Source organism: Coccinella septempunctata, chromosome X, assembly GCF_907165205.1.
Source record: "Coccinella septempunctata chromosome X, icCocSept1.1, whole genome shotgun sequence".
Lineage (NCBI taxonomy): Eukaryota > Metazoa > Arthropoda > Insecta > Coleoptera > Coccinellidae > Coccinella > Coccinella septempunctata.
This window is the reverse complement of record NC_058198.1, coordinates 5707552-5733322: the sequence shown is the minus strand read 5'-3', so window position 1 is coordinate 5733322 and position 25771 is coordinate 5707552. Positions and strand designations below refer to the sequence as shown.

Below are 25771 nucleotides of genomic sequence, written 5' to 3'. Positions count from 1 at the left end.
TAGCCTCATCTCCCGTCATAAATTCCCCCTCTTCGACCACGCGAACAAAGAATGCCCGCGGAGCCGCATCCGATTTATCAACTATATGTTTTTCTTGATGTTATGGAGCACCCACTTTCCATTTTGATAGTTCCATATCTCGCCTCCACTTATGGATGTTCGGGGGATCGCAACATACAAATAAACTCTTTTTATTTCTGGAGAATGTGCCAGAAACTGCGGCGATACTTGTTCCGAAGATAGAAAACATGTACAGGATGTTTCGAAATGTCTTTCACTTAATTTCAAAACTACTTCACATCCTACCTCACATTGGCAGAATAATGAATGAAATTTATTTCATGCCTCCTCCAAGGATAAATGGAGAAATAGAGTTTACTTCAAACTAAATAAAATAGGAACAAAAAAAGGGAATTAAAAAAGACACACATGCATAACACTATAAGAGCGTTTACACATTAACAAATTGTGGCCAACCAAAATATATTTTGCTCTTATGATTTAGCTCGAGTCAAGACTACTGAATGATAAACTGATTTATAATATGTGTAGCGCATTCATACATGCATATTCGATTAATGCTAGTTCACAACGCGAAATGGTTTATATTGTCCCAGTCAACATCTCAAATAAATCCCGCATAACTTCATGAATAAAAATTAATGTGTTTTGTACCTACTTGAAAACAATAAGTGTTAAAATGATATTCGATTGGGCTGAAATGATATTTTGTTCCTCAATTGATGCGGATTGTTGGCGTTACGAATGATGGAATGATGTCGACAAAATTCATGCCCCATGCAGCATTATGTATTAATAACATGCAATCATTTTACGGGTCACAATGACTGTATGTGGGATTTCATTATTCTGCTGACATTCTGCAATTTTCGTTATGCTATTGACGGACATAAATTAGTGGACATATATATTTGGAATACATATACTAACGCATAATAACTCAATTATCGTTAAAGATTCCGCGTATTATTTTCGGGGTTGGATTGGACTCCGCAGCAAGTGTTTTGATGTTTTATCTCACGGCCGTGATCTAACAACCTAATAAACATAAATAAACATAATCTAGAATTTTTATCAACGTTGAAATATTGTTCGTGATTCCTGAAAATATAGTACAATGTATGTAGGAACCGTTGTTGCATTGCTAATTCTTCTAATGGGGCCATAAAAGAAATATGCTAATAACTCTTGATCATAATGAAGGAGAATTTTTGTGCTAAATAGTAATCTCTGTAATGTTTATGCTTTCCAGTGAGTTCAGATTTATCACTGCTGCAGAATACTGTGGACTTTCCCACTTCCCCTATTCATTTTGAATTGTTTCGATGAAATATGCTGTGTCGCAACACCAACACGAGATCATTTGAAAGCGATTTCTATTTGGAAAGGGGATGTTTTCATTTTTCCTCTTCATGGTTCGTCCAAAGTGACGATAAATATGGAAATTCCTTCCAGTACTACAATTTTTCTAAATTTCTGAGATAAATATACCATTAAGCTGAAATGTTTTTCACGGTTTTCAGACAATTATTGACTTCTTAATTAATCCTGTTCTCCATAGACCTTCGTTATGAGACTTAGCCCTTCGATAAATCCCTGCAAACTCTGATTGTCAGTAAACAAGTCCCATATTATATATTTCGATTCAGCTCGTCGTGGGGGAACCAGTAAGACGGTTGGGAAATTTGACGGTCTTGAGTTAACGGGCGGCTGCTTGAAATTCAAGACGGCGTTTTATCGCGGACATCTATCGGCTTTTTCTGGAATGTATTCCGTTGAAAAAGACGCGAACTAGTGAGAAACGCGCCTATTCTCGAATTCAGATTGATCGGAAGACCGACGAAAAGGTTATCCCCAGCTCATTAGCTAGTTGGAAGGCTTTTCACGAAATAAATCCGAGGAGAGCGTGTAATTGAGTAAAATGAGCTGGGGATATGAATGGCCTCTCTGGAAAAGAAGATGGCGTCTCCCGTTTACTATTGCATCCCCCGGGATTATGGTGAATTACTTGGAATTGTCGTTTTTCGGCCTAAAACTACAGTCGAGTTTTTTCGGCATTGATCAAAGTGATAAGGCTTGATATATTCACCTAATCCGGGACATCTATCCCAAACCCAGATGAACCGTTTTGAGGATTTCCTGATGATAATTAGGACGATTCATCTTCGGTGCAGAGTGTTAACCCGAATTCAACTATTCTATTTCTATCCCCTGATAAGGAAGAAAAATCTCATCCCGCCAATTTTTCTTCAGTGTCCCCTCTTTCCGTTCTTCCCTGTTCTCCACAATAGAATTCCAACCGCTTGTTTGCTCTCAAGAAAAACCAGATATCCCGAATATATTTTGCTCTCAAGAAAAACCAGATATCCCGAATATATTTTATATACTGAGTAACGTTGAAAGAATATCACCCAATAATTTTGATTCATGTTTTACGATCTTAGATTCGATTGATATTTTTTGAATTATCCCTCTACACGTAGGTATGCCAAAAATCAAGTTGGATATTTGAAATTTTATTGGATATTCTGATTGAAGTATCACTAAATATATCACACAGATGACACTACTCAAGGCACTTTCCATTGTGACCTGTGACTTTGTATTTTGACAATAAGTCCCAGACTGTGAAGTCCATATTCCAGATTTTCCTACTTTCAATTTATTCAATAATTTCTGACATTATGAGGAAAAACAATCGTCAACGATTTTTTTCATTGCTGAGACATATCTACTTGATTCCCACAATAATCTTCAATGAGCTACAGCTCCACTGAATTCCCTTCTACGTATTCATTGAATTTTTCCCCGAGTACCTCAGCCTCGCCTCCGCTCTGGAGCAGGCTGTCTCTTGTCATGAAGAATTATTACTGTCTTCGAGTTGGCGTCTGAACGACCATCCGGGTTTTTATTGTTATTACAAACTTCGCTACTTCTTTCATTAATCGCTTCAGTGGATCAAATTGTCTCCCCTTAAATAGTTAATTTCGCCCTTTTTCACACACACTTGACACCATCAATTGTCCCGACTCACCCCTGTCCCATTTCCACCACTAAACTTGAGGCAGTCTAAGAAAATTCGTAGCATACGTCATGATGAGTTGCGATGAAGGACGATCAACAGAATTTTACTTTCACTCGGTTTTTAGAGAAAATAGGTTTCGCACTGATGTTAAATCAGGAGCTTTTTCGCGACGGGCATCCATCCAGATACTCAACTTCTCCAAAACTGCTTGACACTCAGAATTTCGCAGGAAATTTCATTTCTTTTCGGTGAGCTTTAGGAAAATTCAGTATCTGGATGAGTGGCCGCTCTGGTTATGAATCCGAACTTCACGAGAGTTCTCTGCTTGATTTTGGAGACTCAAATGTCTCAAAACTGAAAGTGCATTTCTGTATGAGGTCATTATTGTTTTTTCTCTCTCGATTACAAAGGTTTATTTTTGGGAGTACGAAAACAAAAATTCAGCGTTCAGATATCACTTTCGAACGCACAACGACAACTGTCAAAATTCCATAGCCTTCTTGTCGAAAACTACCGATTAAAGGTCGTTAGATAATAAGTTGTTGGATCGAATTGATTGTCCGTGTTATCAGGAAGAATGGAATTCAGGGAGCTACCATAACAGTCAAATACGAGAAGGTATGCCACTTCGTCAATGATGAACCTGAGCGTAAAATTCCGGAGTTTTCATGAATACCATTGATATTCATAGACGTTGATTCGGCACGATTCCGAAGGGATTTAGGAACGACCTGTGTACCGCGGGGGCAATTTCTTCGACGTTTCCCGCCCGAAAAAAAGGGTCTTGAGGGCGTAACTACCTCATTGTAAAGATTCAAATCAAGGTTGAAAAACATGCTAATGCGATTTTTGTATTCATTATATGCAGCCGGTTTATTTTATCGGTCGAAGGTATGTAAATATGGCAACTGAGAATTTAAATCGCGGTTAGACAGAAAAAAAATTAACGACCTCTAATTTGATTACGGGTCGGAGGCCAATCAATTAAGATATTTGGGCGGGTCGCAAACGACTAATTTTCGTTGGAAAATTGGCGCTTTCTCGTCACGAAATCAAGTATTGAATATTCAAAAGATAGTCTGACTTCCCGCCGTTCAATGTTACTAATCAAGGGCGGTGTTTTGCCCGTTCGTTGTCAGAATTCCAAAACGAACTTTCGTGTTCTAGTTAGGCCTAGTTGTATAAGCTATCCCAAAATTTACCAACGAGCCTACACTCTCAGAATATCGGGGTATTCCTGAAATACCGATTGAATTACAACACGTAGTGGCAGCATTATTTACACAACTGTATATTTGTCGTAGTTTGTTTTTTTCGGTTTGCCACTCCTAGTGTTAACAGTTTCCCAAGGAAATCGAATAGAAAATGGATGGGAAACGAAAATAACGTGTTTTCTGTGGAAAATTTATTCATTTTCACTTCCAACATTTCACTTCCAACAGGTAACAATATTAATTACAGAAAAATTAAACTTATTAACTTGAACAATGATATGAAATGTTTGTGTAATGGGGAGGAAATACAGTAACAGAATCATTGGACTACTAGATTTAGAGATTGAAGTACAAATTCATAAAAACAATACAGGTTTATCTATCTCCACCCTTAAAATAATTTAAAAAAAACAAACTTTCTAGTTCCAATTGTAGTGAAAACTTTACTTGCGCATTCGCCATTTTGCAGCGTCTGGACTTGCACAGGCACCTTGTTTGGAATGAAAAATATCCATAAATATCCCTGGAAAAATATGCTAAATTTAACTTTAAATTCATTCATTTTTACTTCCAACAGGTAACAATCTTATTACAGAAAAATCAAACTTATTGAACAATAATATGAAATTTTTGTGTAATGGGGAAGAAATACAGTAACAGAATCATTAGACTACTAGATTTAGAGATTGGAGTACAAATTCATAAAAACAATATAGGTTTATCAATCTCTACCCTAAAAATAATAAAAATGAATCAATCTTTCTAGTTCCAGTGAAAGCTTTACTTGCGCATTCGCCATTTTGCAGCGTCTGGACTTGCACAGGCACCTTGTCCATAAATGTTCCATAAATATCTCTGGGAAAATATGCTAAATTTAACTTTCAATCTTTTCATTTCGGTTCAAATTGTATTAAATCTGTAGCATTTTCATAGATAATCCATCTTACGTGGAAATAATCATGAAATGCAAATACTATAGGTGATGAACCGAGAATTGTGGAACGTTTCCAACAGAAAACACCTCAATTCCACGGAAAAGTAATCGAGACCACCAAGAGAGGATAACCGGCTCCGAATTATGTCACTTCTCATGATTCATGAGACGCATCAAATGTTGGTTCGATGTAGGAAAAAAACAGAACGCAGATAATTAAATTTGTATGTTTTTTACGAGTATGTTGGCGGACTGGAATCGGCTCACCCTCTAGAACCGTAACATAATGTCGAGCTTTCCGTCTGAGGAACAATTTTCTTTCCCTGACAGCCACTAACGTCGGTTAGACCGAAAATTTATTTATTGCAGGAGGTAGGTACAGCTCGCCGACGTATTACTCATTTTACTTGTCGCGCAGTGTCTCTCAGAGAATTTTATCGCTCCCCGCTCGGTGTGTTTTATCTTTTGATTAAAACTTGCAGGCTGCGGAAAAATCCGGAATGATATTTACGACCCCGAAAAGACTTTTCGGCTATCGAAAGGCCATCTCTCAAAATATTTTACATCGGATTTTAATGAACCCCGGTTTAATATTCGACCCCGTTCGGAGCCAATCAATCGCTCAGTGATTATGGCTCATTGGCTTCAGACAGAGTATTTCAAGTGGTCCTCTACCTCTTTGCTGGGCTCTCGTTTCACTCCGGCTTCGCCGTCGAAAGTGGCCGTGAATTCTTTTTCCATTTTTTTTTTGCGAAAGCACCTAGATTCCGAACATTCCGGCTGAAGTATTTAATGAGCATATCCAATTCGCTTTGATCGCCGACATATTCTTCTTCTCCATTCAATTCTGACGCCATTACGTTGTTCCGTATCAAGGGTATGTCCATTTTCGTCTGAAACGCGAAAAGTATCCTCTTTTGTCATTCGAACTTGCTGCGGTTGAAAGCTTTGGTAGCTTCACAAAGTCCTCGGTCTTGCATCGAATTGAAAAAAGTATGAATCGTGAAACTTTCTCGGTTACAATCAAGTTGCTGGTATGATTTCACCCCTTCGTATATGTGTCTGTTGTTTTCGCTAAAACGCACCATCCTCCAACACGTCACAAAGCTCCTCGTTTTCAGTCGCCCTGTAAAGAGATAGTAATTAATTTCAAGACACTCTCCACTGTGCTGGAGTTAGGAGTGGGTGGGTTCTAAGCTTGACGTGCAGAGTGAAGAACTCGTTCAAAATTGAATTTCACACTTTTCGACTGAAATGAATCCCTTGTAGTTTTACATGTGCTAAAGGGTGAATTAAAATCATTCTCTTCTGATACGTCTCGACTCTGATGTCTTCGTCATATTTCAACGTAAACTACGCATTCAATTCAAAATTTTATCGAAATTGAGGGAAGAGAAATTATAACTTGATAGAACGTATTTACAGCGCCTCCAAATTTGAGATAGACTCCATCCATTTTTGAATGCCAGCCCTGATTTTTTATGGCTATTCTTGAAGGGTAGGTAAAGTTATACATTCGTACCAAATATCAAATTCTTATTCCTGTCCTCTAAAAGATGCCAAGTGTATTTTAACACTTAAAACGATAGGGTTCGGCGAGAGGTTCAAATGGATTTAGTTGTATAAAAAACTACAGGTGTTACCATCTCTTAGGTCAATAGAAATGGCTCGCGACATTATTTATTGCCAAAATAGGGCTGGGCTTGTTTTCCGCCATGTTCAAAGCTGTCGCCCAAAACAAACATCGAAATTCGCGAACGGAAAAATAATCCGTATGTTGTGCGATCCGTACGAAAAATGTACAGAGGCGATAAAGCCGAATTTACATAGTGGGGTGTGTTTTCGCAGGCGGCGACCTTAAAATTTCGGATCTTTACAATCCTAATTCCGTCATTTCATAAACAATTCGTTTACAAATTAGGATTACCTACAATTGCGCTTTGTTTACGGTTCGAAAACACGCCATGCCAGTCGCTGTATCTACCATCTTGCTCCGGTTGAGTCAACATTTCGTTCATTAATCCGAATTTACATAATGTCATTTATATACTGCGCACAATGGAACAGGATGGCGGATTGAAATTTCAGTTCGGCTGGAGCATTCGTGCAACTCGAATTCGAAGCCCGTAATCGAATTTTATTATTTATTATTTAGTTTTGGTTGATTGTTCCTCGATGATGAACCTACGGAATCGGGTTTACAAAAAATAATGACCCCCTTTCGAATTTCACCTTCACTTTTTGAAACATAAAGACATATTCATAAAAAAGAATTTAAAAAATCCATCCTTCTGCCGTATAGGCTCATTAGCGAAACACTACTATATTTTGTAGTATTTTATATGAAAATGTAAGGTCATTCGCCGAAGGTTCCTTCAACCTTTTATCGATCAATCTTGAGGACTACTCCTGCTTATCACTCAATAGAGTACAATGACTCGAAGCTACACCAGACAAACCCCCAGCATTGTGGAATTTATCACATTTTAAATACAATTTGTTAAACCCAGTTAAAGTTACATTTGTTTTGGTTTTTCTAAAGCTACACTTGTAACTATTGAAGCAGAATGGAATTCGTTACGAATTTTGACCTTTTTAAGGAAGTGTCCTCTCGATATCGAATATTCTGGGGCTGTTTATCAAAGTTTAATATTTTATCATACCAGACCACCAAATGCTGAAGAATTGATACACTCTGTAGTGTGTGAACTTGAAGTGAAATCTAAAATTTTGACGGGAATATTCCTTCAACATCAGACATAATAAAATATTCAACCTTGATAAACGTCCGCATATACGAAACGAATAATATTCTGGTAAAATTTTGACATTTTCTTCAACTGAATGGATGGTCATCACGAATATTACAAAGTTCTGTAGCCCCCTTCAAAATGGGCAGTTCAGTGTAATCTTTGGGGGTTAATACTCAAGGGTGTAATGAAATATTCAACCGTGGTTAACCTCGTTTTTCGAATACATATAATAACCTTCATTTTTCTTCTAAATTTACGGAAATCACCAATACTACAGGAGTATGGCAAGGCTTCAACATCAGGTGATCTGGTGTGATAAAATATTTAACTACGATAATAGTAACTTTTCGAGTAAAAGATAGACCCTCAACAAACGAAATTGGTGTAAAGCATTGTAATAAAAATGTATTAAATAGTAGTACTTTTTTTGGGAAAAAATATAATGCAGTGGCAGAAATGAAGTAAAAACGTGTCATTCCCTTCGTAAAGTAACTAAATACCCACATGAATATTTCAGGAGGGAAATATTTCAGACGTTGTCGAGGCTAATCATAACGTCACTCGGACCCTAAATTCCTGATCATTAAATATTCATCATTTCATCCGAGATACGCCTTGAGGAGAATTCATTTATTTGTTTCCTAAAATTTGATTCGTTCCTTCGTTTGGGTTAGGACGGCCATAAAAAAAAATTGTGGGGTGGATTCGGTTCCGCTTTCACTGACAAACAAGATTTAAAAGTTCAACTGGGCATCGAATTGGATGCACAGGTGGTATCTAAAATGAGACAACGTTATGAGATTATGCTGGGAGACGGTTATGGCTGCTGGAAATAAATTGGAGCTCTCTCTGAACGTGCTAGGTGATTGCACATAAAAGGAGCATTCAGTATCTCCCATCTTTGATGCTCGGAACAGACAGGGGACTTTCAATCTCCCTATATTATGGGAGAATTTATAAGCCCGGTATTTGGAATGAGTGATGATCCTTAGATGCATTACAATATCGTTCGGTTCTTTGTTATTATGATTCGGGAGATTTGAAACATATGAGATGAAGATCCTTCAGGAACTGCTGTGATTCATACCGAATTTTCCTACATTTTCCTTATCTGTCAATAGGTTAGTTTTCTGGTTACTGAAATACTTATTTCCTCATTGATGATTCGAAATTCTTTGCAACTATAAAGATCGCCTGGTTTACAATAAATGATAAACGTTAATTATAATTTAATGGTCCATTAAGGTTTCAATAGTTCATTCAACGGGTATATAAACCTTTTAATAGAGGATCAAAATTTCAATGGACCATTAAACTATAATTGACATTCCTCACGCTCGCACACGTCGATTGGTCGTATACATATATACGTCACCTAGAAATATCGAAGTTTATCAGACAGATTGCAGACTTTTTGTCTGACTCTGCATTGAAATTTTTAGCTCCGACAACAAATGTTTTCCGTCGAAGTTCAGGTCAAGAGAATTTTCCGACACAAAAAAATATTCTTGTGAGTTACGAAATTTGCAGTCCACTAAAACATTTTCTATCAGTAGAAAAAGTTTTCCTGGCGACCACGTTGATATAATATCGGGCATGTTCAGAATTTTATTTATATAATCATAAATTGCGATGAACCTTCCAAATTTTACACTTTGTTTCCTCTGAAACCCGTTGGAGCTGAATTATTTATCTAACCCCATCTCCTCCACAACTCTTCAGCGTTTCCAATGGACTTAATTCGGAGAGACGAGAGTTTTTCACATTTGAACCCACTTGGACTTGGGCCGCTTTCGCAAACTGGACTTTTGAAGTTCTGGTCCTATTGACCCAATGAAATTACCACTCTCCCATATTGGCAGACTCATTTTCTTGAGTGTTCGCTCTAGTACAAATGATAAAGGATAAATTCGGGAATTGGAGATGAACATACACTCAATTCTGCATGAATAAACTGCAGAGAATTGATTTTCAAATTGAAAAGTCGTCGAATTCCAATTTCCACGTGAAGTTTAATGATGACATTCGTCGGGTTAGAGCTGTTGAATTTTATGAGGGGATGTAGCTAAAATTGTAACTGTCGGCGGGTAGAAAATGTAGAGTTTTCGGATCCTTCTGTTATTGACAATCAAAATAAAAGATCATCTGAAATTTATCCCCCCAGAATCGAAGAATAGATATATCAAAATGGGGGTGAAAGATGAGCAACCTCAATAACTTAATTATTGGGTTCACTCAAGCATGGAACATTTCTCCATCTAATTCCATTGAATCGTGCAAAGAGGACATTTTTCTAGATTGCCTTTTCCCAAACGGAAATCATAGATACAATCGAGCAATTTTCAGCTAGCGTCGAAGTTTCCCTCCGGACGACGGAAGAGAATTCTTCTCGGTCTTCTTTCTCGAAATTTTCGCGCGTTGATGAAAACGGCAAAAAAAAATTGGAAAAATGCGCATTCTTCCCCGCTCGAGATAATGGGATTCGCATCCGGGAAGTTCAGCTTTTTGCTCAAAAACTGGAGGTTTTTTTTCGCGTTTTTCGAATGGCGGATCCGCATTGCTTCAATTTTTGACCTCCTAGTCGGCGATGGGGAGTGTTTGTTCTGAAAGCGTATACTCCAATACAGCTGGGATATTTTCATTATTTTATGGCAATTAAATCTATTTTTTACTACTAGTCCGTTATTTGCTTAAGTTACGCTCGAAAAATTCTTCCATCGGTCTATTAGTTCCGAGGTAAAATCAGACGTTCTCGTATAAACACAATTCCATCAGAACCTCCGAAACTAATTTCCGTTTATTACACTTGTTTCTGTTTGTTCTCGAGCAAGTGAGCTTGATCGTCTATGTAAACATGAGTTTTTCCAAGGAGAATTACAAAAATGGCACTCATAATGGAGGAAAATTAGACCTAAATGTCACCTTTATCTGGGACATAGTTAGAATGAACACTACACTTATCCTCTCTCGATAAATAAATTCATATTTGAAGAGGCTTCACCTCTTCTGCTTTCTCACCTTTTCTGCCTGTATAAATTCAGAAAATTATATTGGTTCACAGTATTTCCATATAAAATTTTCTTCAGTTTCCGAAGAATTGAGGAGTTTTCACAAAAAACTTTCCACATTTGTTCTTAATATCTGAAGATCAATTGAAAAAAAATTCCGGCTGCCACTCATATTTTTTTCTGAATTTCAGGATGAAATTACAGCGAAATTCTTCATCATACTTAATAAAATAGGTATTTTGAAGCTTCTTTTCTTTCGAAACAATATTCAGTTTTCGAGAAACTTTGAATTGAAATTGACATCGAAGCAGATAGTGATGCCGATGTTGGAAAATGCGATGTTGACATTTTCCCAGATTTTCATTTTTATGCGGAGAAGTGTGTTAACACGGAGATCCTTGCCAAAACACTGAATAATTCATATTAAAACGGCAACTTGAGAATTTTCAGTGCAAATTATCTGTTCTACCACACACGTTTCGCCGTCCAGAAATTTACGAATGAATAATACATTCGACTCGAACCGGAGTTGTCGAACATCCAATAAAGAGAGAGATTCCGAAAAAGGGAGAAAACCATCTAGGCCATAAAAAGTATGACGATCCGACTGTAACGAATGGCTCTCCAGTGCATAATGCGGATTCCTATCAAAAAATTGTCCGGAGCTCAATTCAGAACAACTTTTTTTTCAATCTTCAACTCTTTGAAGAGGTTTTGTTCCCTTGATGTTTCGACTGAGCGGATCCATTTTGGATCGAACCAGAGGGACTATGAATTAATCCACTCTCGATTTCTGGTGTACACTTTTCTCTTTCGCCACTTGTGCAATCCATACCAATAGCTTTTGTCTTTTTTCTAACGCAGTTACATTGGATTGAATTTCAAATTATCCGTTTGAGCTTCAGAATGCATTTCGAACGGAAAAAATGCTACAAATCATCCCCATTTGAGAACTTGAGAGAAATATTTCGTCGGATATAATAATAATAATAATAAGGTCTTTATTTCCACAGAAATCTCAAGGGCAAGTTCACCTGGAGGTGTTCTACCACTTAACCCTTGTTACAAAAAAAACAATTGCCGTGAAGTGAATAAAAAAGCAAAAAAAGCACAATCATCATATACAACAGTGCATATAGAAAGAAAGAAAAAAATATATAAAACAATCAGGTTAGCAGGAACTGAGAAGGAAATCCTTGATCTTTATTCTAAATTTATCAATTTTGATCTGCTTGAATTCATGAGGAACAACGTTATATAATCTATAGATGTTATATCTGAAACTTCTCTCAAATGTTGTAGTTCTGTGGTGAGGACATGACAATAAATTTCTATATCTTATGTTGGCGTCGTGAACATCAGATCTGTACTTCAGCTTATTGAAGAGATAAGGTGGACTTTTCTTTAAAATTATATTATGGAAAGTGCAAAGGGCATAATAGTCAAAACGAAGCCTCATTGGGAGCCTCATTGGGAGCCAACTCAACTCTTTAAATTTGTGAGATACATGCGAAAAATGATTTTAATTCTCTTCTTTCTAATAAATTCCTACATACTGTGTCTTCTGTTTTTTATGTCATTAAGTAAACTTGTCCAACGATTATATCAGTTCAACGCAGACAAATTGGAAAAATATCAATAACAGGAATTTAATTCGAAAAGAGTGACATGCTGTCAGTAAAAACATTTCTAAAACCTGTAATTGATGTCCTTATTAATTTTCCTCTTCTTGTTTCAGATCTCATGAGTGTCAGGCGCGCTTGGCATGGGGGGTGAAACGACCCGACCCATGTTTTGGCGAAGGGTGCCCACTTTATTCCTTCTAGCGATGACTGGATTCGTTAGTGTGGCCGCTCTTTGTCCAGTTAAATGCCGTTGCAACGAGACAACCCTTTCGACGATCTGCACCTCCGCTCACCTGGAAGTGATACCTCTCCAGCTCAACCCCGATCTACGTCACATGGACCTGTCCAACAACAAGATCAGCAATCTATACTACGCCCTCTCCATCTACGAGAACCTACTCAGCCTGGATCTGTCGACGAACAATCTCAGCTCCCTCGGTTCCGACAAATTTAAGAGCCAGATCAATCTGCGAGTGTTGAACGTCAGTCGGAACACCATCGAGAAACTGAAGAAGGACTCGTTCAACGGCCTGAAGGCGTTAGTCACGTTGGACCTGAGCTATAACAGATTAGAGAAGCTGCATAATTTGACATTTTTAGAGTTGCACTCGTTACGTACGGTCGTGCTCAGCGGTAACCGCATCACGCACCTGGAAAGGGGCCTGCTTAAGACCACCAAGCATCTTAAGGAATTGGTGCTCGACAACAACCAGCTATTGGAAATTCCTTCGGCCGTTTTATCGGACGCGATAGGCTTACAACGGCTGATCCTCTCCCAGAACCTAATCTACAGTGTTGATGAGGGGAGCATGCCGACTCTTTCTGAGCTGCGATCTCTTTCAATCGACGGCAATGTGATTAGAGATATTCATCATGCCGCCCTAACCGGGCTCCCGTCCCTCGAACGGCTGGATTTAAGCGACAACAATTTCACCAATATACCTACTGCGTCCTTATCGAAGTTATCTAATTTGACTTGGCTCAAACTGAGTGGAAATTTCGTGGAAAAGATTCCGCCCGTGGCTTTCAGAGGCCTCTTTCAGCTGAAATACATTCATTTAGACCGTTTGGATCTGTTGGAGAAGATAGACGTCAGAGGGTTCGTCGACAATATCAACTTGGAACGTATATGGCTGAATGATAATATAGGTTTGAAGTCTATACCGACAAGATTATTCCACGGTAATCCGAAAATTGTACATATATCAATCAGGAACAACGCTCTGACAACCGTTGAAGCCACTCATTTCCCATTAGATCAATTAAGGTTGTTACAGTTAGGTGGAAATCCCTTGGAGTGTAACTGCTCGTTATTGTGGTTGTGGCATTTAGCTCAAGATCAAAAGAAAGTCCCAATTATCCAGTCCAATCAGACGTACGGCGTGCCTTCGGAACTCCACATCGATTCCCAAGACATAAATTGCGCCGCACCAGAAACGCTCCACGACAAGCGTTTGCTGGACGTTGCCGAGTCCGAGATAAACTGTTCCTTCAGCTGGATAGCCATAACGTCGGCGGTAATCAGTGTCCTGTTTGTTGTTGTGATCCTGACTGGTCTCGTGCTTTGGGGCCCGCTGAAAAGGAGTCACTTACGGGGTAAGGATCTGTCCCAGGGGAACGGGGCATTAAGCTGCGGCAGGACGGACAACTACGAACCGCCCAGAATTGAAAAATGCATCGTTTCTCCACCTGCGTCTCATCATCACGATTATCGCACCCTGTCCTCCTGGGAACATTACGGCTCCGACTACGGGAACTGTATGAGTAATATGAACATATACGAACAATTGGATTGCCACTTGAAGGATCGCCCACACATCGTTTACGTCTAGAGGAGAGGAATTGGGATGACGCTGCCCGAATTAAATTACTGGGTACTTCATTTTCACTCATCTTTATTTTTTTTTCAACCGAACGGAATACGGTTACCACCAAAAGAACATTGGCTGAACGGAAATGAAAACGTGTTCTTCTATTCCGCTCTGCGAATGTTGAAAAAGCTCGTAAAACGACAACAATCAGGGTACGAAGACATTTTTGCCTTCATAAAGATGGGGAGAAGGTCCAAACCAGTTCTGTTTTTTCCACTCTGGGGCTCAGGGACGGAAAAAATTGATATTTCCCTCATTTTCCATGTTTTTCCCCACCCAAGGGCCCCTGAAAGGCAAAAGACGGCCCTGGCCAGAGCACCTTAATCATTGGCAGAGAAGATATTTCTTCTCGAAAACTATACGTACCGTTATTGTTTATCGCTTATTGTCTCTCCAGAGTATCACATTACTTGATATGATTCAGAAGTGGGCAAAAATTTAACCTGACTCATAATTATTTACGTTCGAGAACTAGTATGAAGAACACATAAATTAAATTCGAAACGTGTTCACAAAATTAGAATATTTATACAAAAAAAGAACGATCTAGTTGGTATTCCAAACATTTCGAACCAAAATTCTGAAGAAACGAATTCAAATTTTAATACGTATTTTGTTTTTGTTCAAGTAATCGAACGCCAGTGAAGATCGGATAAGATGAAATTTTATATGGCATGTATTTGAGGAAGTTAGAAGTTCTCAGGAATCTGTGTAAGTGCAACATTATTTTCAAAAGGGGGTTTATTTTTTCGTTGGTTGTGGTTTTTTTTTTCGTCAACGTATAAATTATGGATATATACTAACAGAACTAAAATTTTTGGTTGTCGTTTCATGTATGTTTGTCAAGGGCAAAAATAATCTTCAAATGGTTTGGAATTATAATAGCAAATTAAAAAGTGGGAGCTTATTTAATGAGCCGACCAGCTAGCTAAAAAAAAAAGAATTTGGGAGACAAAATTTCATGATGAATTAAAAAAAAAATGACTTTTTTAAAAATCATAACCTGAGCTTTTTGGTTGTATGTTATAGACAAAGAAATTGATTTAGCTTTTATTTTATAGTATTCAGCCTTTATTTACAATCTTTCGTTGTTGATCCAACGTATCGTATGAGTTCATAAACGTTATACACATGAACAAAACTTCAGAATCAGTAAATCTTCAGTAGAAATTACCTGATTCAATTCAAGTATTTTCAGGTATACGTTCACTTACATACAGTAACACAAATACAGCTTTCTTTACCTTCAAACGAATAGCTGTAAAATAAATACGAGGCATTTATTGTAAAAACAACAATATTTGTAAAATATTTAATTGTTGTGTTATAAACGTATAAATAACAACTAAAAATACAAAAACATTATCTTCTCATCTTCACAGCACATACGTCCACAGCAGTGGATGTCCACAAAGTTTCTCTTGATTTTCAACCTTTTTTGTTGGAAGAAGTGTCGTTTTGAAAATAAATGCCCCATATTTTATCCTGAAGAAACTAATGTCGAGATCAATATAAATTGAATGAATAAGAGGGTTTTCAATATTGATCCATCACCAAGCAATTCAATTTTAGAAACTCAATCGAATTACATTCGAGCAAAAATCATTATGAATGAGATAACACACGACTATGATCTACGCACATACGCGTAGATAATTTGTCTTGTGATTGAACTGATAAAGAGGTGATTAGACTCCAGGAATATTGAAATAATCCTTGATTTCGCTTATCGGTTCATGAATCTCTCTCGGAGTCAAGAAGGGAACTAAAAAGAGATAACTCAGGGGAAACAATAACCAATAAACGAATACCGTAATCTAAATAGTCCATTATTTCTGTTTCCGTCTTCATTGGATTCAACTTTTATGCCATTTCCGATTTTCATTTGTGCCAATGATCGACTGATATAAATTCCCTCAGGATATTCGTTCATCCCCTGTTCACTTCTCCATTATAAGTGCCATGATACCAGGAATTCTGATGCGAATAAAATTCAAACGTTTATGGCGTCACATAGCATTAATTCGGAATCGTGGAAATCCAGTCTCATAATATCGAAACGAAGAACAGCAAAATTATATTTAAAGGAAGTACTTTAATGTGAACCAACGTTCCAATTTGAATCAGTTACGTTCGAAATTATTTGTGTATATGGATAGATATTAGGTCGATACATCACAAAAAAGGTCATATCTCTGCTACTAGAGCCAAAGTCAGTGGGTAAAATAACTGTCCAAATGTCTAAATGTTTTGTAATAAGAACAAAATTTGATAATTGTCTTCCTATATCCCCTAATTTAATCCATCTGAATGTACATCATGTCCCAATCCTGAAACAATTGAACTAGAAGAAGTTGAATGTTTATGTAAAACACAAACCCACCGAATTTTCAAGAGAATTTCCCAGCTCTTTTGAAATATTAGAAGGAAAGACTGAATGAATAGTTGAAAAGTGTCCATTTTGCTACTACCAAATATGTCGATTAATTTCAAATCACAACTTACGGACTGAGAATGAGAAATAGGGTGAAAATTAAAGAGCAATAAAATTTTCCTGTCTCAAATAATTGGACGGAGAGGTATAGAATGTATTGATCATTGAATCTATCATGATTATACGGATTATATCCTAGGATATACTGAGTTTTTTATGGGATCTACATTCTCGAAGAATTTCTCGTTAAGGAAGCTGTTTTTCATGCTTCTATAAACTCTATTAAGTACATAATGCTTTGGAGCTCTGAAAAATTGTTAATTGTAATGTTGTCAAATATTATCGCAATATTTTTCGAGAAGGTTCCCAAGAAGGTTATAGCATATAAATGATACCTTTCTGGTTTATTTCTCGATAATTTAATATAAATGAATCTATGTATGTCTTTATTGGACCATGTAACCCCCTTCCATGCTAAAGATATTACATGTTGAGAATTTATTTTAATAAGCATTTTAAATAAAAGATAAAAACATGTGTCATGTGTACAACTATTATTTACAAATATGACTCTAATTGTCCTCAATACTCTTATATTAATAATAACGTTCAGTTATCTCCATTTTATATTAGTTATGGATAATGTTTATTGAAATAAAATATTTAAATCATTTGTAAATTTATTTGTTGTTATTTTCATGCAACCAAAAGCTATAATTTACTAACAAGGGCGACATTAATTTATGATTTTGTTCGAAACCATTCTTTTTTTTTTTCATTGAGAAGCAGAAAGGAAAATATTGATTTGCATACCACTGAAATATGTATATTCAGTGAATCATGGGCGATATGCTAGTGAAACAAGAATATCAGAATGAGATTTCAGTTCAGTAGAGAATGGGTAGGTTAAAACAACTACGTAATTGTTTCTCATTGTCCATGCAACTTATGTACATGAAATGAACGATATGAATAGATTACATTATGTTTAATCCAAATTCTTCCTACTTAGATGGTACGTCAATAATCTTTTCAGAAATGGTATTAGACAATATTTTCACGAACTCATTAGACAATTAGGTATCATTATATTATAGTTGGTTCCCTTTCGATAAATCTTCGGAAACTATTACAGAAATATCCCTCTGAGATTTCTTCGGTTCACGGTTTAAGTTTGACCACTTTTTGTAACAAACTAAATCAAATATGGTCTATTAGCAATTGGCAGATCTATTTTCTTTGTTCAGTAGAATACATCTTGACTCTTAATTTTTTTCTCTTCAAAACATCGGTTTTTTTTTATTTTGTCCCTTGTTTTTCAGATGTTAGAAGAGAAAACCCATAATAAGTTGAAGAAAAATGCAAGAACCTCCAAAAATATCCTGCGATGAATAAGTATAAGCCTATGGTTGGTCCTACGATATCTCAAATCAGAATTTATGACGAAGTGTGGTATAAGAACACATCGAAGGTAATGAAAACATTTGGAAGAGGATGATTCATTCTGGTTGATTCATTTCATAGTGGACATCTGAAGTGATGTTAGATATTTCGCATTTCAAGAACTAGTTGTACGAAAAACCTCTCTCAGTGAAACACTTCATCAAGGGCAATAGGTATTGGTGTCAGTTTTACATTTGTACTAAATGTAATCTCTTGAAAATTTCTTCCTTACATACATCAGAATAATTTTAATGATATCAAAGTTGAGCATTAGTGAAAGTTCAATCTGTCCTATCGATATCGCCCTATTATATCGCGAAAAATTGAGGAAAATTTCAATCTTCGGGAAATTATTGAATGTTCCAATGTGGCAACTCCGAAGCTGACCGGTTTCCTGTGCGTTCGGTAACGCAGGCGTATGGAAAATTAAAATGCCAGATACGCTACTTCTTATTAGTAAACATAACAATCCGAGCAAGCACGTTTGTAAATGAGGTGAAGAAAGATACATAGTTTTGTAGGTGACACTTGTTTGTGTATGATATCCTTGATATAGCTTCGTAGACAGCGGAAAACCTCGGCTTGACGTAAATGGTGAGTCCATTTTAGTAAGGTTAGATCGGACCAATCGATATTCCTTCCATCTGAATGAAAATATTCCGAATTAACTGTTGTTTTTTCCGAAACACCGCAGGAATCTCATTCGACTGTATCAGTATTTTTGACGAATTTTGAAGATATTTTTAATTACCCAGAAATCCGTTGAAAAATAACAAATTTTCAGGAAACCCAAAAAATTAAATTACATTTTTTTCGTTAGTGTTAAATAAGGGGTAAATAAGTAATCAGACAGAATTTGAGAATTTATTAAGAGCTGCCTTGAAATGTGGATGATTACCAACTGGAAGTAGATGTTTTCCCAAAACTCTTCGGGTTTTTCGTGAGAATAGCCTAATATTTGCAAGGATTCCATTTTCTTTAGTGCATCCCCCTTGTGTCCAAAGCTTCACCCTCGATTTTTAAATGTTGACCAAAAACATGAATCATTACCAAATACTTCGCAGTTCCGGAGACTGGATTATATATAATAAATCATTCAAACAGTTTTCTTCGATTATTGCATAATTCACTTCAAACTTTGTGATGATACATATATTTCACCGTGAATTTTAGTAAATTTCGAGTGAACTAGAAGATTTCGAAAAATAGCGATGCTGTTTTTAAGTTGTTACGAATGTATAATGAGGGAAACTATCACTGATCATGATGCTTCATTTCTGCTGAATCCCTTAGTCTCCTAAGATAAACAAGAGCCCTTGTTTTGTCGGGATACAAATTTTTGTGGAACATGATGGTCATCACACATTTTCCATTGAAGAGGTAGCTTTGGACGTTGGGGCGTAGCAATTGAGGAAGTGAAATTATCATCAGAACACGCTTCCTTTCAAAAAATGACAAAAAATTTTCAGTGGATTTCGTGAAAATCATTTATTTGTCTAGTACAACATGAGTACATTTGTCCTCGATTGTTTTCATCTTAATATGAGTCTATACTGTTTTCTCTCCCTTCTCCCTCATCAATTTGATTCCTTTATGGGAATATTTCAATATTTCTATAAATTAAGATCTCATCAAGTTGGAAGCTAGTACTTAGCTCTTTTAAGTAACGTTGTGAAATTTCGTTCAAAACTTGGGTACTATCTGGTATTTACAACATTTTTTATATATTTTCTATGGTTACAATCGCTACGAACTTTTGCACGACTCTTCTTATCGGTGATTTACAGCTAGTTACCATTTTTAAATTTCATTCACAAGGATATTTTATTGGATATTGAGAAAACACTTTGAATTCCCCAAGAAAATAGCTTCAAAACTTCAATTTCTCAGTGTAGTTTAAGGGTAGGAGTTCACCGTTGAGGTTCGTTAATTAGCTTAATCAAAGTTATAAACATCTGGAAGTTTTTCAATATTCAAAAATACTGATCCAATAGACACAGCAAAAAGTAGTTGTAAAAAATTTAATATTATTCGTCAGATGAGGCTCAAATAAATGCATGAATCATCATAACGTTATTGTTGAGCCGATTAGATACTAGTTTTCAACTTGATCGGATATCTTTGCGAAAAAGCATTTCATTTCCAGATTTAAAGCAAACGCTCCCAGCCTCCCGACTTTTGTTTTTTTTTCTTCGTTTTGCGATCTACTAAAACCCCATTCTCGTGTGTGCAAAAGGACTGATTCGAAATCGGTTCAGAATTGACACAGCGAACATCGCCGGAAGACTTAATTCCATCCAATCTGCTCACGGTAATTTCCTTAAAGATCATAATCATCCCATGATTCATGCACTCATCTCGATCTGCAGCTTCTCAGTGTAATCCGCATAATCCTTCTAATTATTTGGTGAAATCTCATCACCGGTTGGGATGCTACGGTCCAATACCGAATAATCGATGTATTCCATATAATAATATGTTTGACTTATCCAAGTTCCACTCAAGGATACATGTTGAAGTTGGGTTCTAGAAGAGCCAAAGTTCTCTTTGAGTTGCGTGCCTTGAAGTTGTATCAAAAGCATTCTGATTCGGGAAGGGGAAAACCCTTTTGCGATTCTGCTTTCCAGTAAGGGATAATATTGGTCCATTTAACGATAATGGAGTTTTTATACTCCTTCCATGCCTCGAGATTCAGAAAAACAACATTGCATTATGTAGTAAACGAAAAGTGCTACATGGAAGCAATTTTTTCGCAGCCCTATTTCTAAGAATTAAGTGTAAGTCCCCAATTTCAAACATTCCTAGTACTCAGTTCTTGAACAGATCCCAAATGATAGAGTAATGTATATTTTTAGTTCAACGTCAACACCGATCACATTGATTATTTCAATTATCACCCATATCTTAAACGAATAACGGTTGAAGCATTCACACCGAGAATCGAAAAATAGATGAATTCATGAATTATCGATTGAAGCCTGAAAACAATCATAATGTACTGAATTCCTATTATAAATAAACGAACGGAGCTATTGTGCTGTATATCCATTGAACTCGTCAAAGTCATTGATGAATTGAATTCATTCCGTTCGAATTGAAAGTAAATAATAAAATCAGTTGCAATTCTTTTGATAATATCCAGCGTGGAGTGTCTGAAGAACACTATTTCCATTGAATGATGTAGGGTGGAGACACTTTGATGAAATGATTTCAAATTCAAAGTTTGAATTGAATTGTCCTATCTATCTATACGTATAGTTCGATTATCCTTTATTTCTGGAAAGGGTCGATTCGATTATCACTTTTACTCCTCAGCTCAATGAAGCTTACACGTTATGAAGAATATGCTAATGATATTCATTATAAACAACATTTGAATTTTTCGACGGTTTTGTCATACGATACGAAAATTGGATGCTGTTATGCTGATGATGAAAAAGAGAACATGCTAACAATAATTGATCATCATCCTTTGTTACCATGTCGATTCAATTACTGGAGCTAAAGACATCCTATCTTACTGTACATTCATTTTCCTTAGACTGGATAGACATAAACAGTTTTTCGCAAATGACCAAAGACAGAACTAAAAAATTCAGAGCCAAAGGAATATACATATTATATGATGTACTACGATTATACTGATGTACTACTTTTTTGTACTTTGAGCCACCCCATATTTTCAACGGTTTTTTACCTACAGTCAGCCTCTAAATAGTTCTAACCCTGTATACTCCCCATTTGACTCTTGGGATAGTCGGAAGTCAGATGTATTCATACAATTGACTTGAGGTTGAAAGAAATCGACAATCATTCAGGAATATTTTCTGTTTATTTGATTCATTTCTGGTAATCACAAATGCAGAACACAAAAATATCATTCAAAATATATACATATTTAAATCTATAAAAACAGAGAATGTCAGTTGAAAATTCGTCAAGAACGATCATGAAATTTCGAGATTTGTCACAATTCCTAAAAATTTGGGGTCAGTTGAAAGTTCGTCAAGACCGAACGTTTGTACAGAGATCGATGAAATTTCGCGATTTATTACTAGAAAAGTTGCTCTTTGAGAACTCGATAGAAATATTTTTTCGTATATCGAAAAATGTTTTTATTTTTCCACCTTATATAAGATTAGTTTCAACGTCATTTTCTTTCAAACATATAGCTTATATTACAATTATGAGGAAATCCCTATTTCATATCAACAAATACCTTACAGAATTTCAAATATGTATACAATTATGCCTTCGCCACATCATTACATAAAACTGACATTTTGTTATTTTTGTTTATCAGTAACCTTTCACGATATCCTACCTTAATATTCTGTTGATTAAAAACAATATATTTTGTAGAACTTTAAAAAATACCCTTTGTCACACTTAAGTCTGTAAAAGCATTCCAATTTACTATTCAACTTCAAATGGTTGATTTCTGGCCAAAATCCCCTACGAAGTGAGTTTATATCCTGCTAACCGCATCGATGTTGGTGTCATCTCGAGTATCCCTTCAGAAACTTTGTTTTCAGCATTTTGTCTGGCCCTATGTTATATTAGTTACGCTCAACCTTGTCAACTTCCACCCACAAAGTTTGCAACACTGTCAGCTGTAAGCAGAGGTTGTTAATTCGAAACAGAACTGTTGTTTTGTCGGAGAGATTACATGAAATCTTTTTAACCCTCCAACATCTACCTAACTTAAACCAATAGGGAATTATCCATATTCTTTTTTCTACCGATAACTATTACATCTATGAATATTTCATTGCTTATAAATATTGGCATCTCTCAGGTTTTGGATTCCAAAATGCAGATTGAATCTATATTAATTAGTTGATTCTTAGTATGATTTTGTAAGTTTCTTGAAGTTAAATATTGCGCAAAATGACGAATATATTCGTTCTTGGATTTCTGTCAACTCTGAAAATGTTCCACACTAGTGACTTGAATTTGTGAAAAAGTCCTCGGATAGAAGTGAAGATACATACGCATACGAGTATATTTCGATCAAACATCCCTAATAATAATGTAGTTTGGCCCTCTTCCAAATTTTCAAATTTTAAATGTAGATCTCTCAATAACAATAACCGTAGATGAAAATGTGATACATATTCTGAGAGAGCAACTCTTCTAGTAATAAAACTGAAAATTTTGTGGAGGTCGATGCAGCCGTTCGCTCTTGACTATCATTTAATTTTTAATTGATTCCATCTTTTTTTGTGGATAGGAGAGTTATATGTGTTTTCTGAATGTTTCGAAGTCGCTGATTCCGATTCTGAAATCGTTTTCCAGAAATGAGAATTATTTTTGATGCTATGGCTCTTTCAATTCGAGACCATCTGAAGGAACTAAATTCTGACTCTTGCGGGGATTTAAGATTACGTTTCGAGAAAAAAGGTGCAGAATCGGAATCAGCATGACATCGTTGAAATATGAACCCAATTTGAAAAAGATACGACACGAAAAAAATTTTCATGCAAATTTTATCCTGATGTATAGTAATGAAAAAATTTTCGATCAGAATTGAAAATTGAAGTTCTAGATATAGGAGAGTTAAAAATGTTTACTGAATATATTGAGGTCGCTGATTCCGATTCTGCACTCGTTTTCCAGAAATGAGAATTATTTTTGATGCTATGGCTCTTTCAATTCGAGACCATCTGAAGGAACTGAATTCTGACTCTTGCGGGGATTTAAGATTACGTTTCGAGAAAAAAGTTGCAGAATCGGAATCAGCATGACATCGTTGATCTATGAACCCAATTTGAAAAAGATACGACACAAGAAAAATTTTCTGGCAAATTTTTTCCTGATGTATAGTAAGGAAAAAATTTTCGATCAGAATTGAAAATTGAAGTTCTAGATATAGGAGAGTTAAATATGTTTTCTGAATATTTTGAGGTCGCTGATTCCGATTCTGAACTCGTTTTCCAGAAATGAGAATTATTTTTGATGCTATGGCTCTTTCAATTCGAGACCATCTAAAGGAACTAAATTCTGACTCTTGCGGAGGTTTGAGATTACGTTTCCAGAAAAAAGTTGCAGAATCGGAATCAGCATGACATCGTTGATCTATGAACCCAATTTGAAAAAGATACGACGCAAAAAAAAATTTCTTGCAAATTTTATCCTGATGTATAGTAAGGAAAAATTTTCGATCAGAATTGAAAATTGAAGTTCTAGATATAGGAGAGTTAAATATGTTTTCTGAATATTTTGAGGTCGCTGATTCCGATTCTGAACTCGTTTTCCAGAAATGAGAATTATTTTTGATGCTATGGCTCTTTCAATTCGAGACCATCTAAAGGAACTAAATTCTGACTCTTGCGGGGATTTAAGATTACGTTTCGAGAAAAAAGTTGCAGAATCGGAATCAGCATGACATCGTTGATATATGAACCCAATTTGAAAAAGATACGACACGAAAAAAATTTTCATGCAAATGTTATCCTGATGTATAGTAAGAAAAAAATTTTCGATCAGAATTGAAAATTGAAGTTCTAGATATAGGAGAGTTAAAAATGTTTACTGAATATATTGAGGTCGCTGATTCCGATTCTGCACTCATTTTCCAGAAATGAGAATTATTTTTGATGCTATGGCTCTTTCAATTCGAGACCATCTGAAGGAACTGAATTCTGACTCTTGCGGGGATTTAAGATTACGTTTCGAGAAAAAAGTTGTAGAGTCGGAATCAGCATGACATCGTTGATCTATGAACCCAATTTGAAAAAGATACGACACAAAAAAAATTTTCTCGCAAATTTTTTCCTGATGTATAGCAAGGAAAAAATTTTCGATCAGAATTGAAAATTGAAGTTCTAGATATAGGAGAGTTATATATGTTTTCTGAATATTTTGAGGTCGCTGATTCCGATTCTGAACTCGTTTTCCAGAAATGAGAATTATTTTTGATGCTATGGCTCTTTCAATTCGAGACCATCTAAAGGAACTAAATTCTGACTCTTGCGGAGGTTTAAGATTACGTTTCGAGAAAAAAGTTGCAGAATCGGAATCAGCATGACATCGTTGATCTATGAACCCAATTTGAAAAAGATACGACACAAAAAAAATTTTCTTGCAAATTTTATCCTGATGTATAGTAAGGAAAAATTTTCGATCAGAATTGAAAATTGAAGTTCTAGATATAGGAAAGTTAAATATGTTTTCTGAATATATTGAGGTCGCTGATTCCGATTCTGAACTCGTTTTCCAGAAATGAGAATTATTTTTGATGCTATGGCTCTTTCAATTCGAGACCATCTAAAGGAACTAAATTCTGACTCTTGCGGAGGTTTAAGATTACGTTTCCAGAAAAAAGTTGCAGAATCGGAATCAGCATGACATCGTTGATCTATAAACCCAATTTGAAAAAGATACGACACAAAAAAAATTTTCTCGCAAATTTTTTCCTGATGTATAGCAAGGAAAAAATTT

The 25771-nt window shown here is 36.0% G+C and overlaps 1 protein-coding gene across 1 annotated transcript in view; it reads left to right on the top strand.

Moving 5' to 3' along the window:
- Positions 1-25771, top strand: part of LOC123321695 (slit homolog 1 protein-like) — a 145856-nt gene that overhangs the window by 109989 nt on the left and 10096 nt on the right. Inside the window, exon 6 of the mRNA XM_044909419.1 lies at positions 12694-14406. Within this exon, the coding sequence (XP_044765354.1) occupies positions 12721-14406 (1686 nt within the window). The 5' untranslated portion in view covers positions 12694-12720. The remainder of the gene's footprint in view (positions 1-12693; positions 14407-25771) is intronic.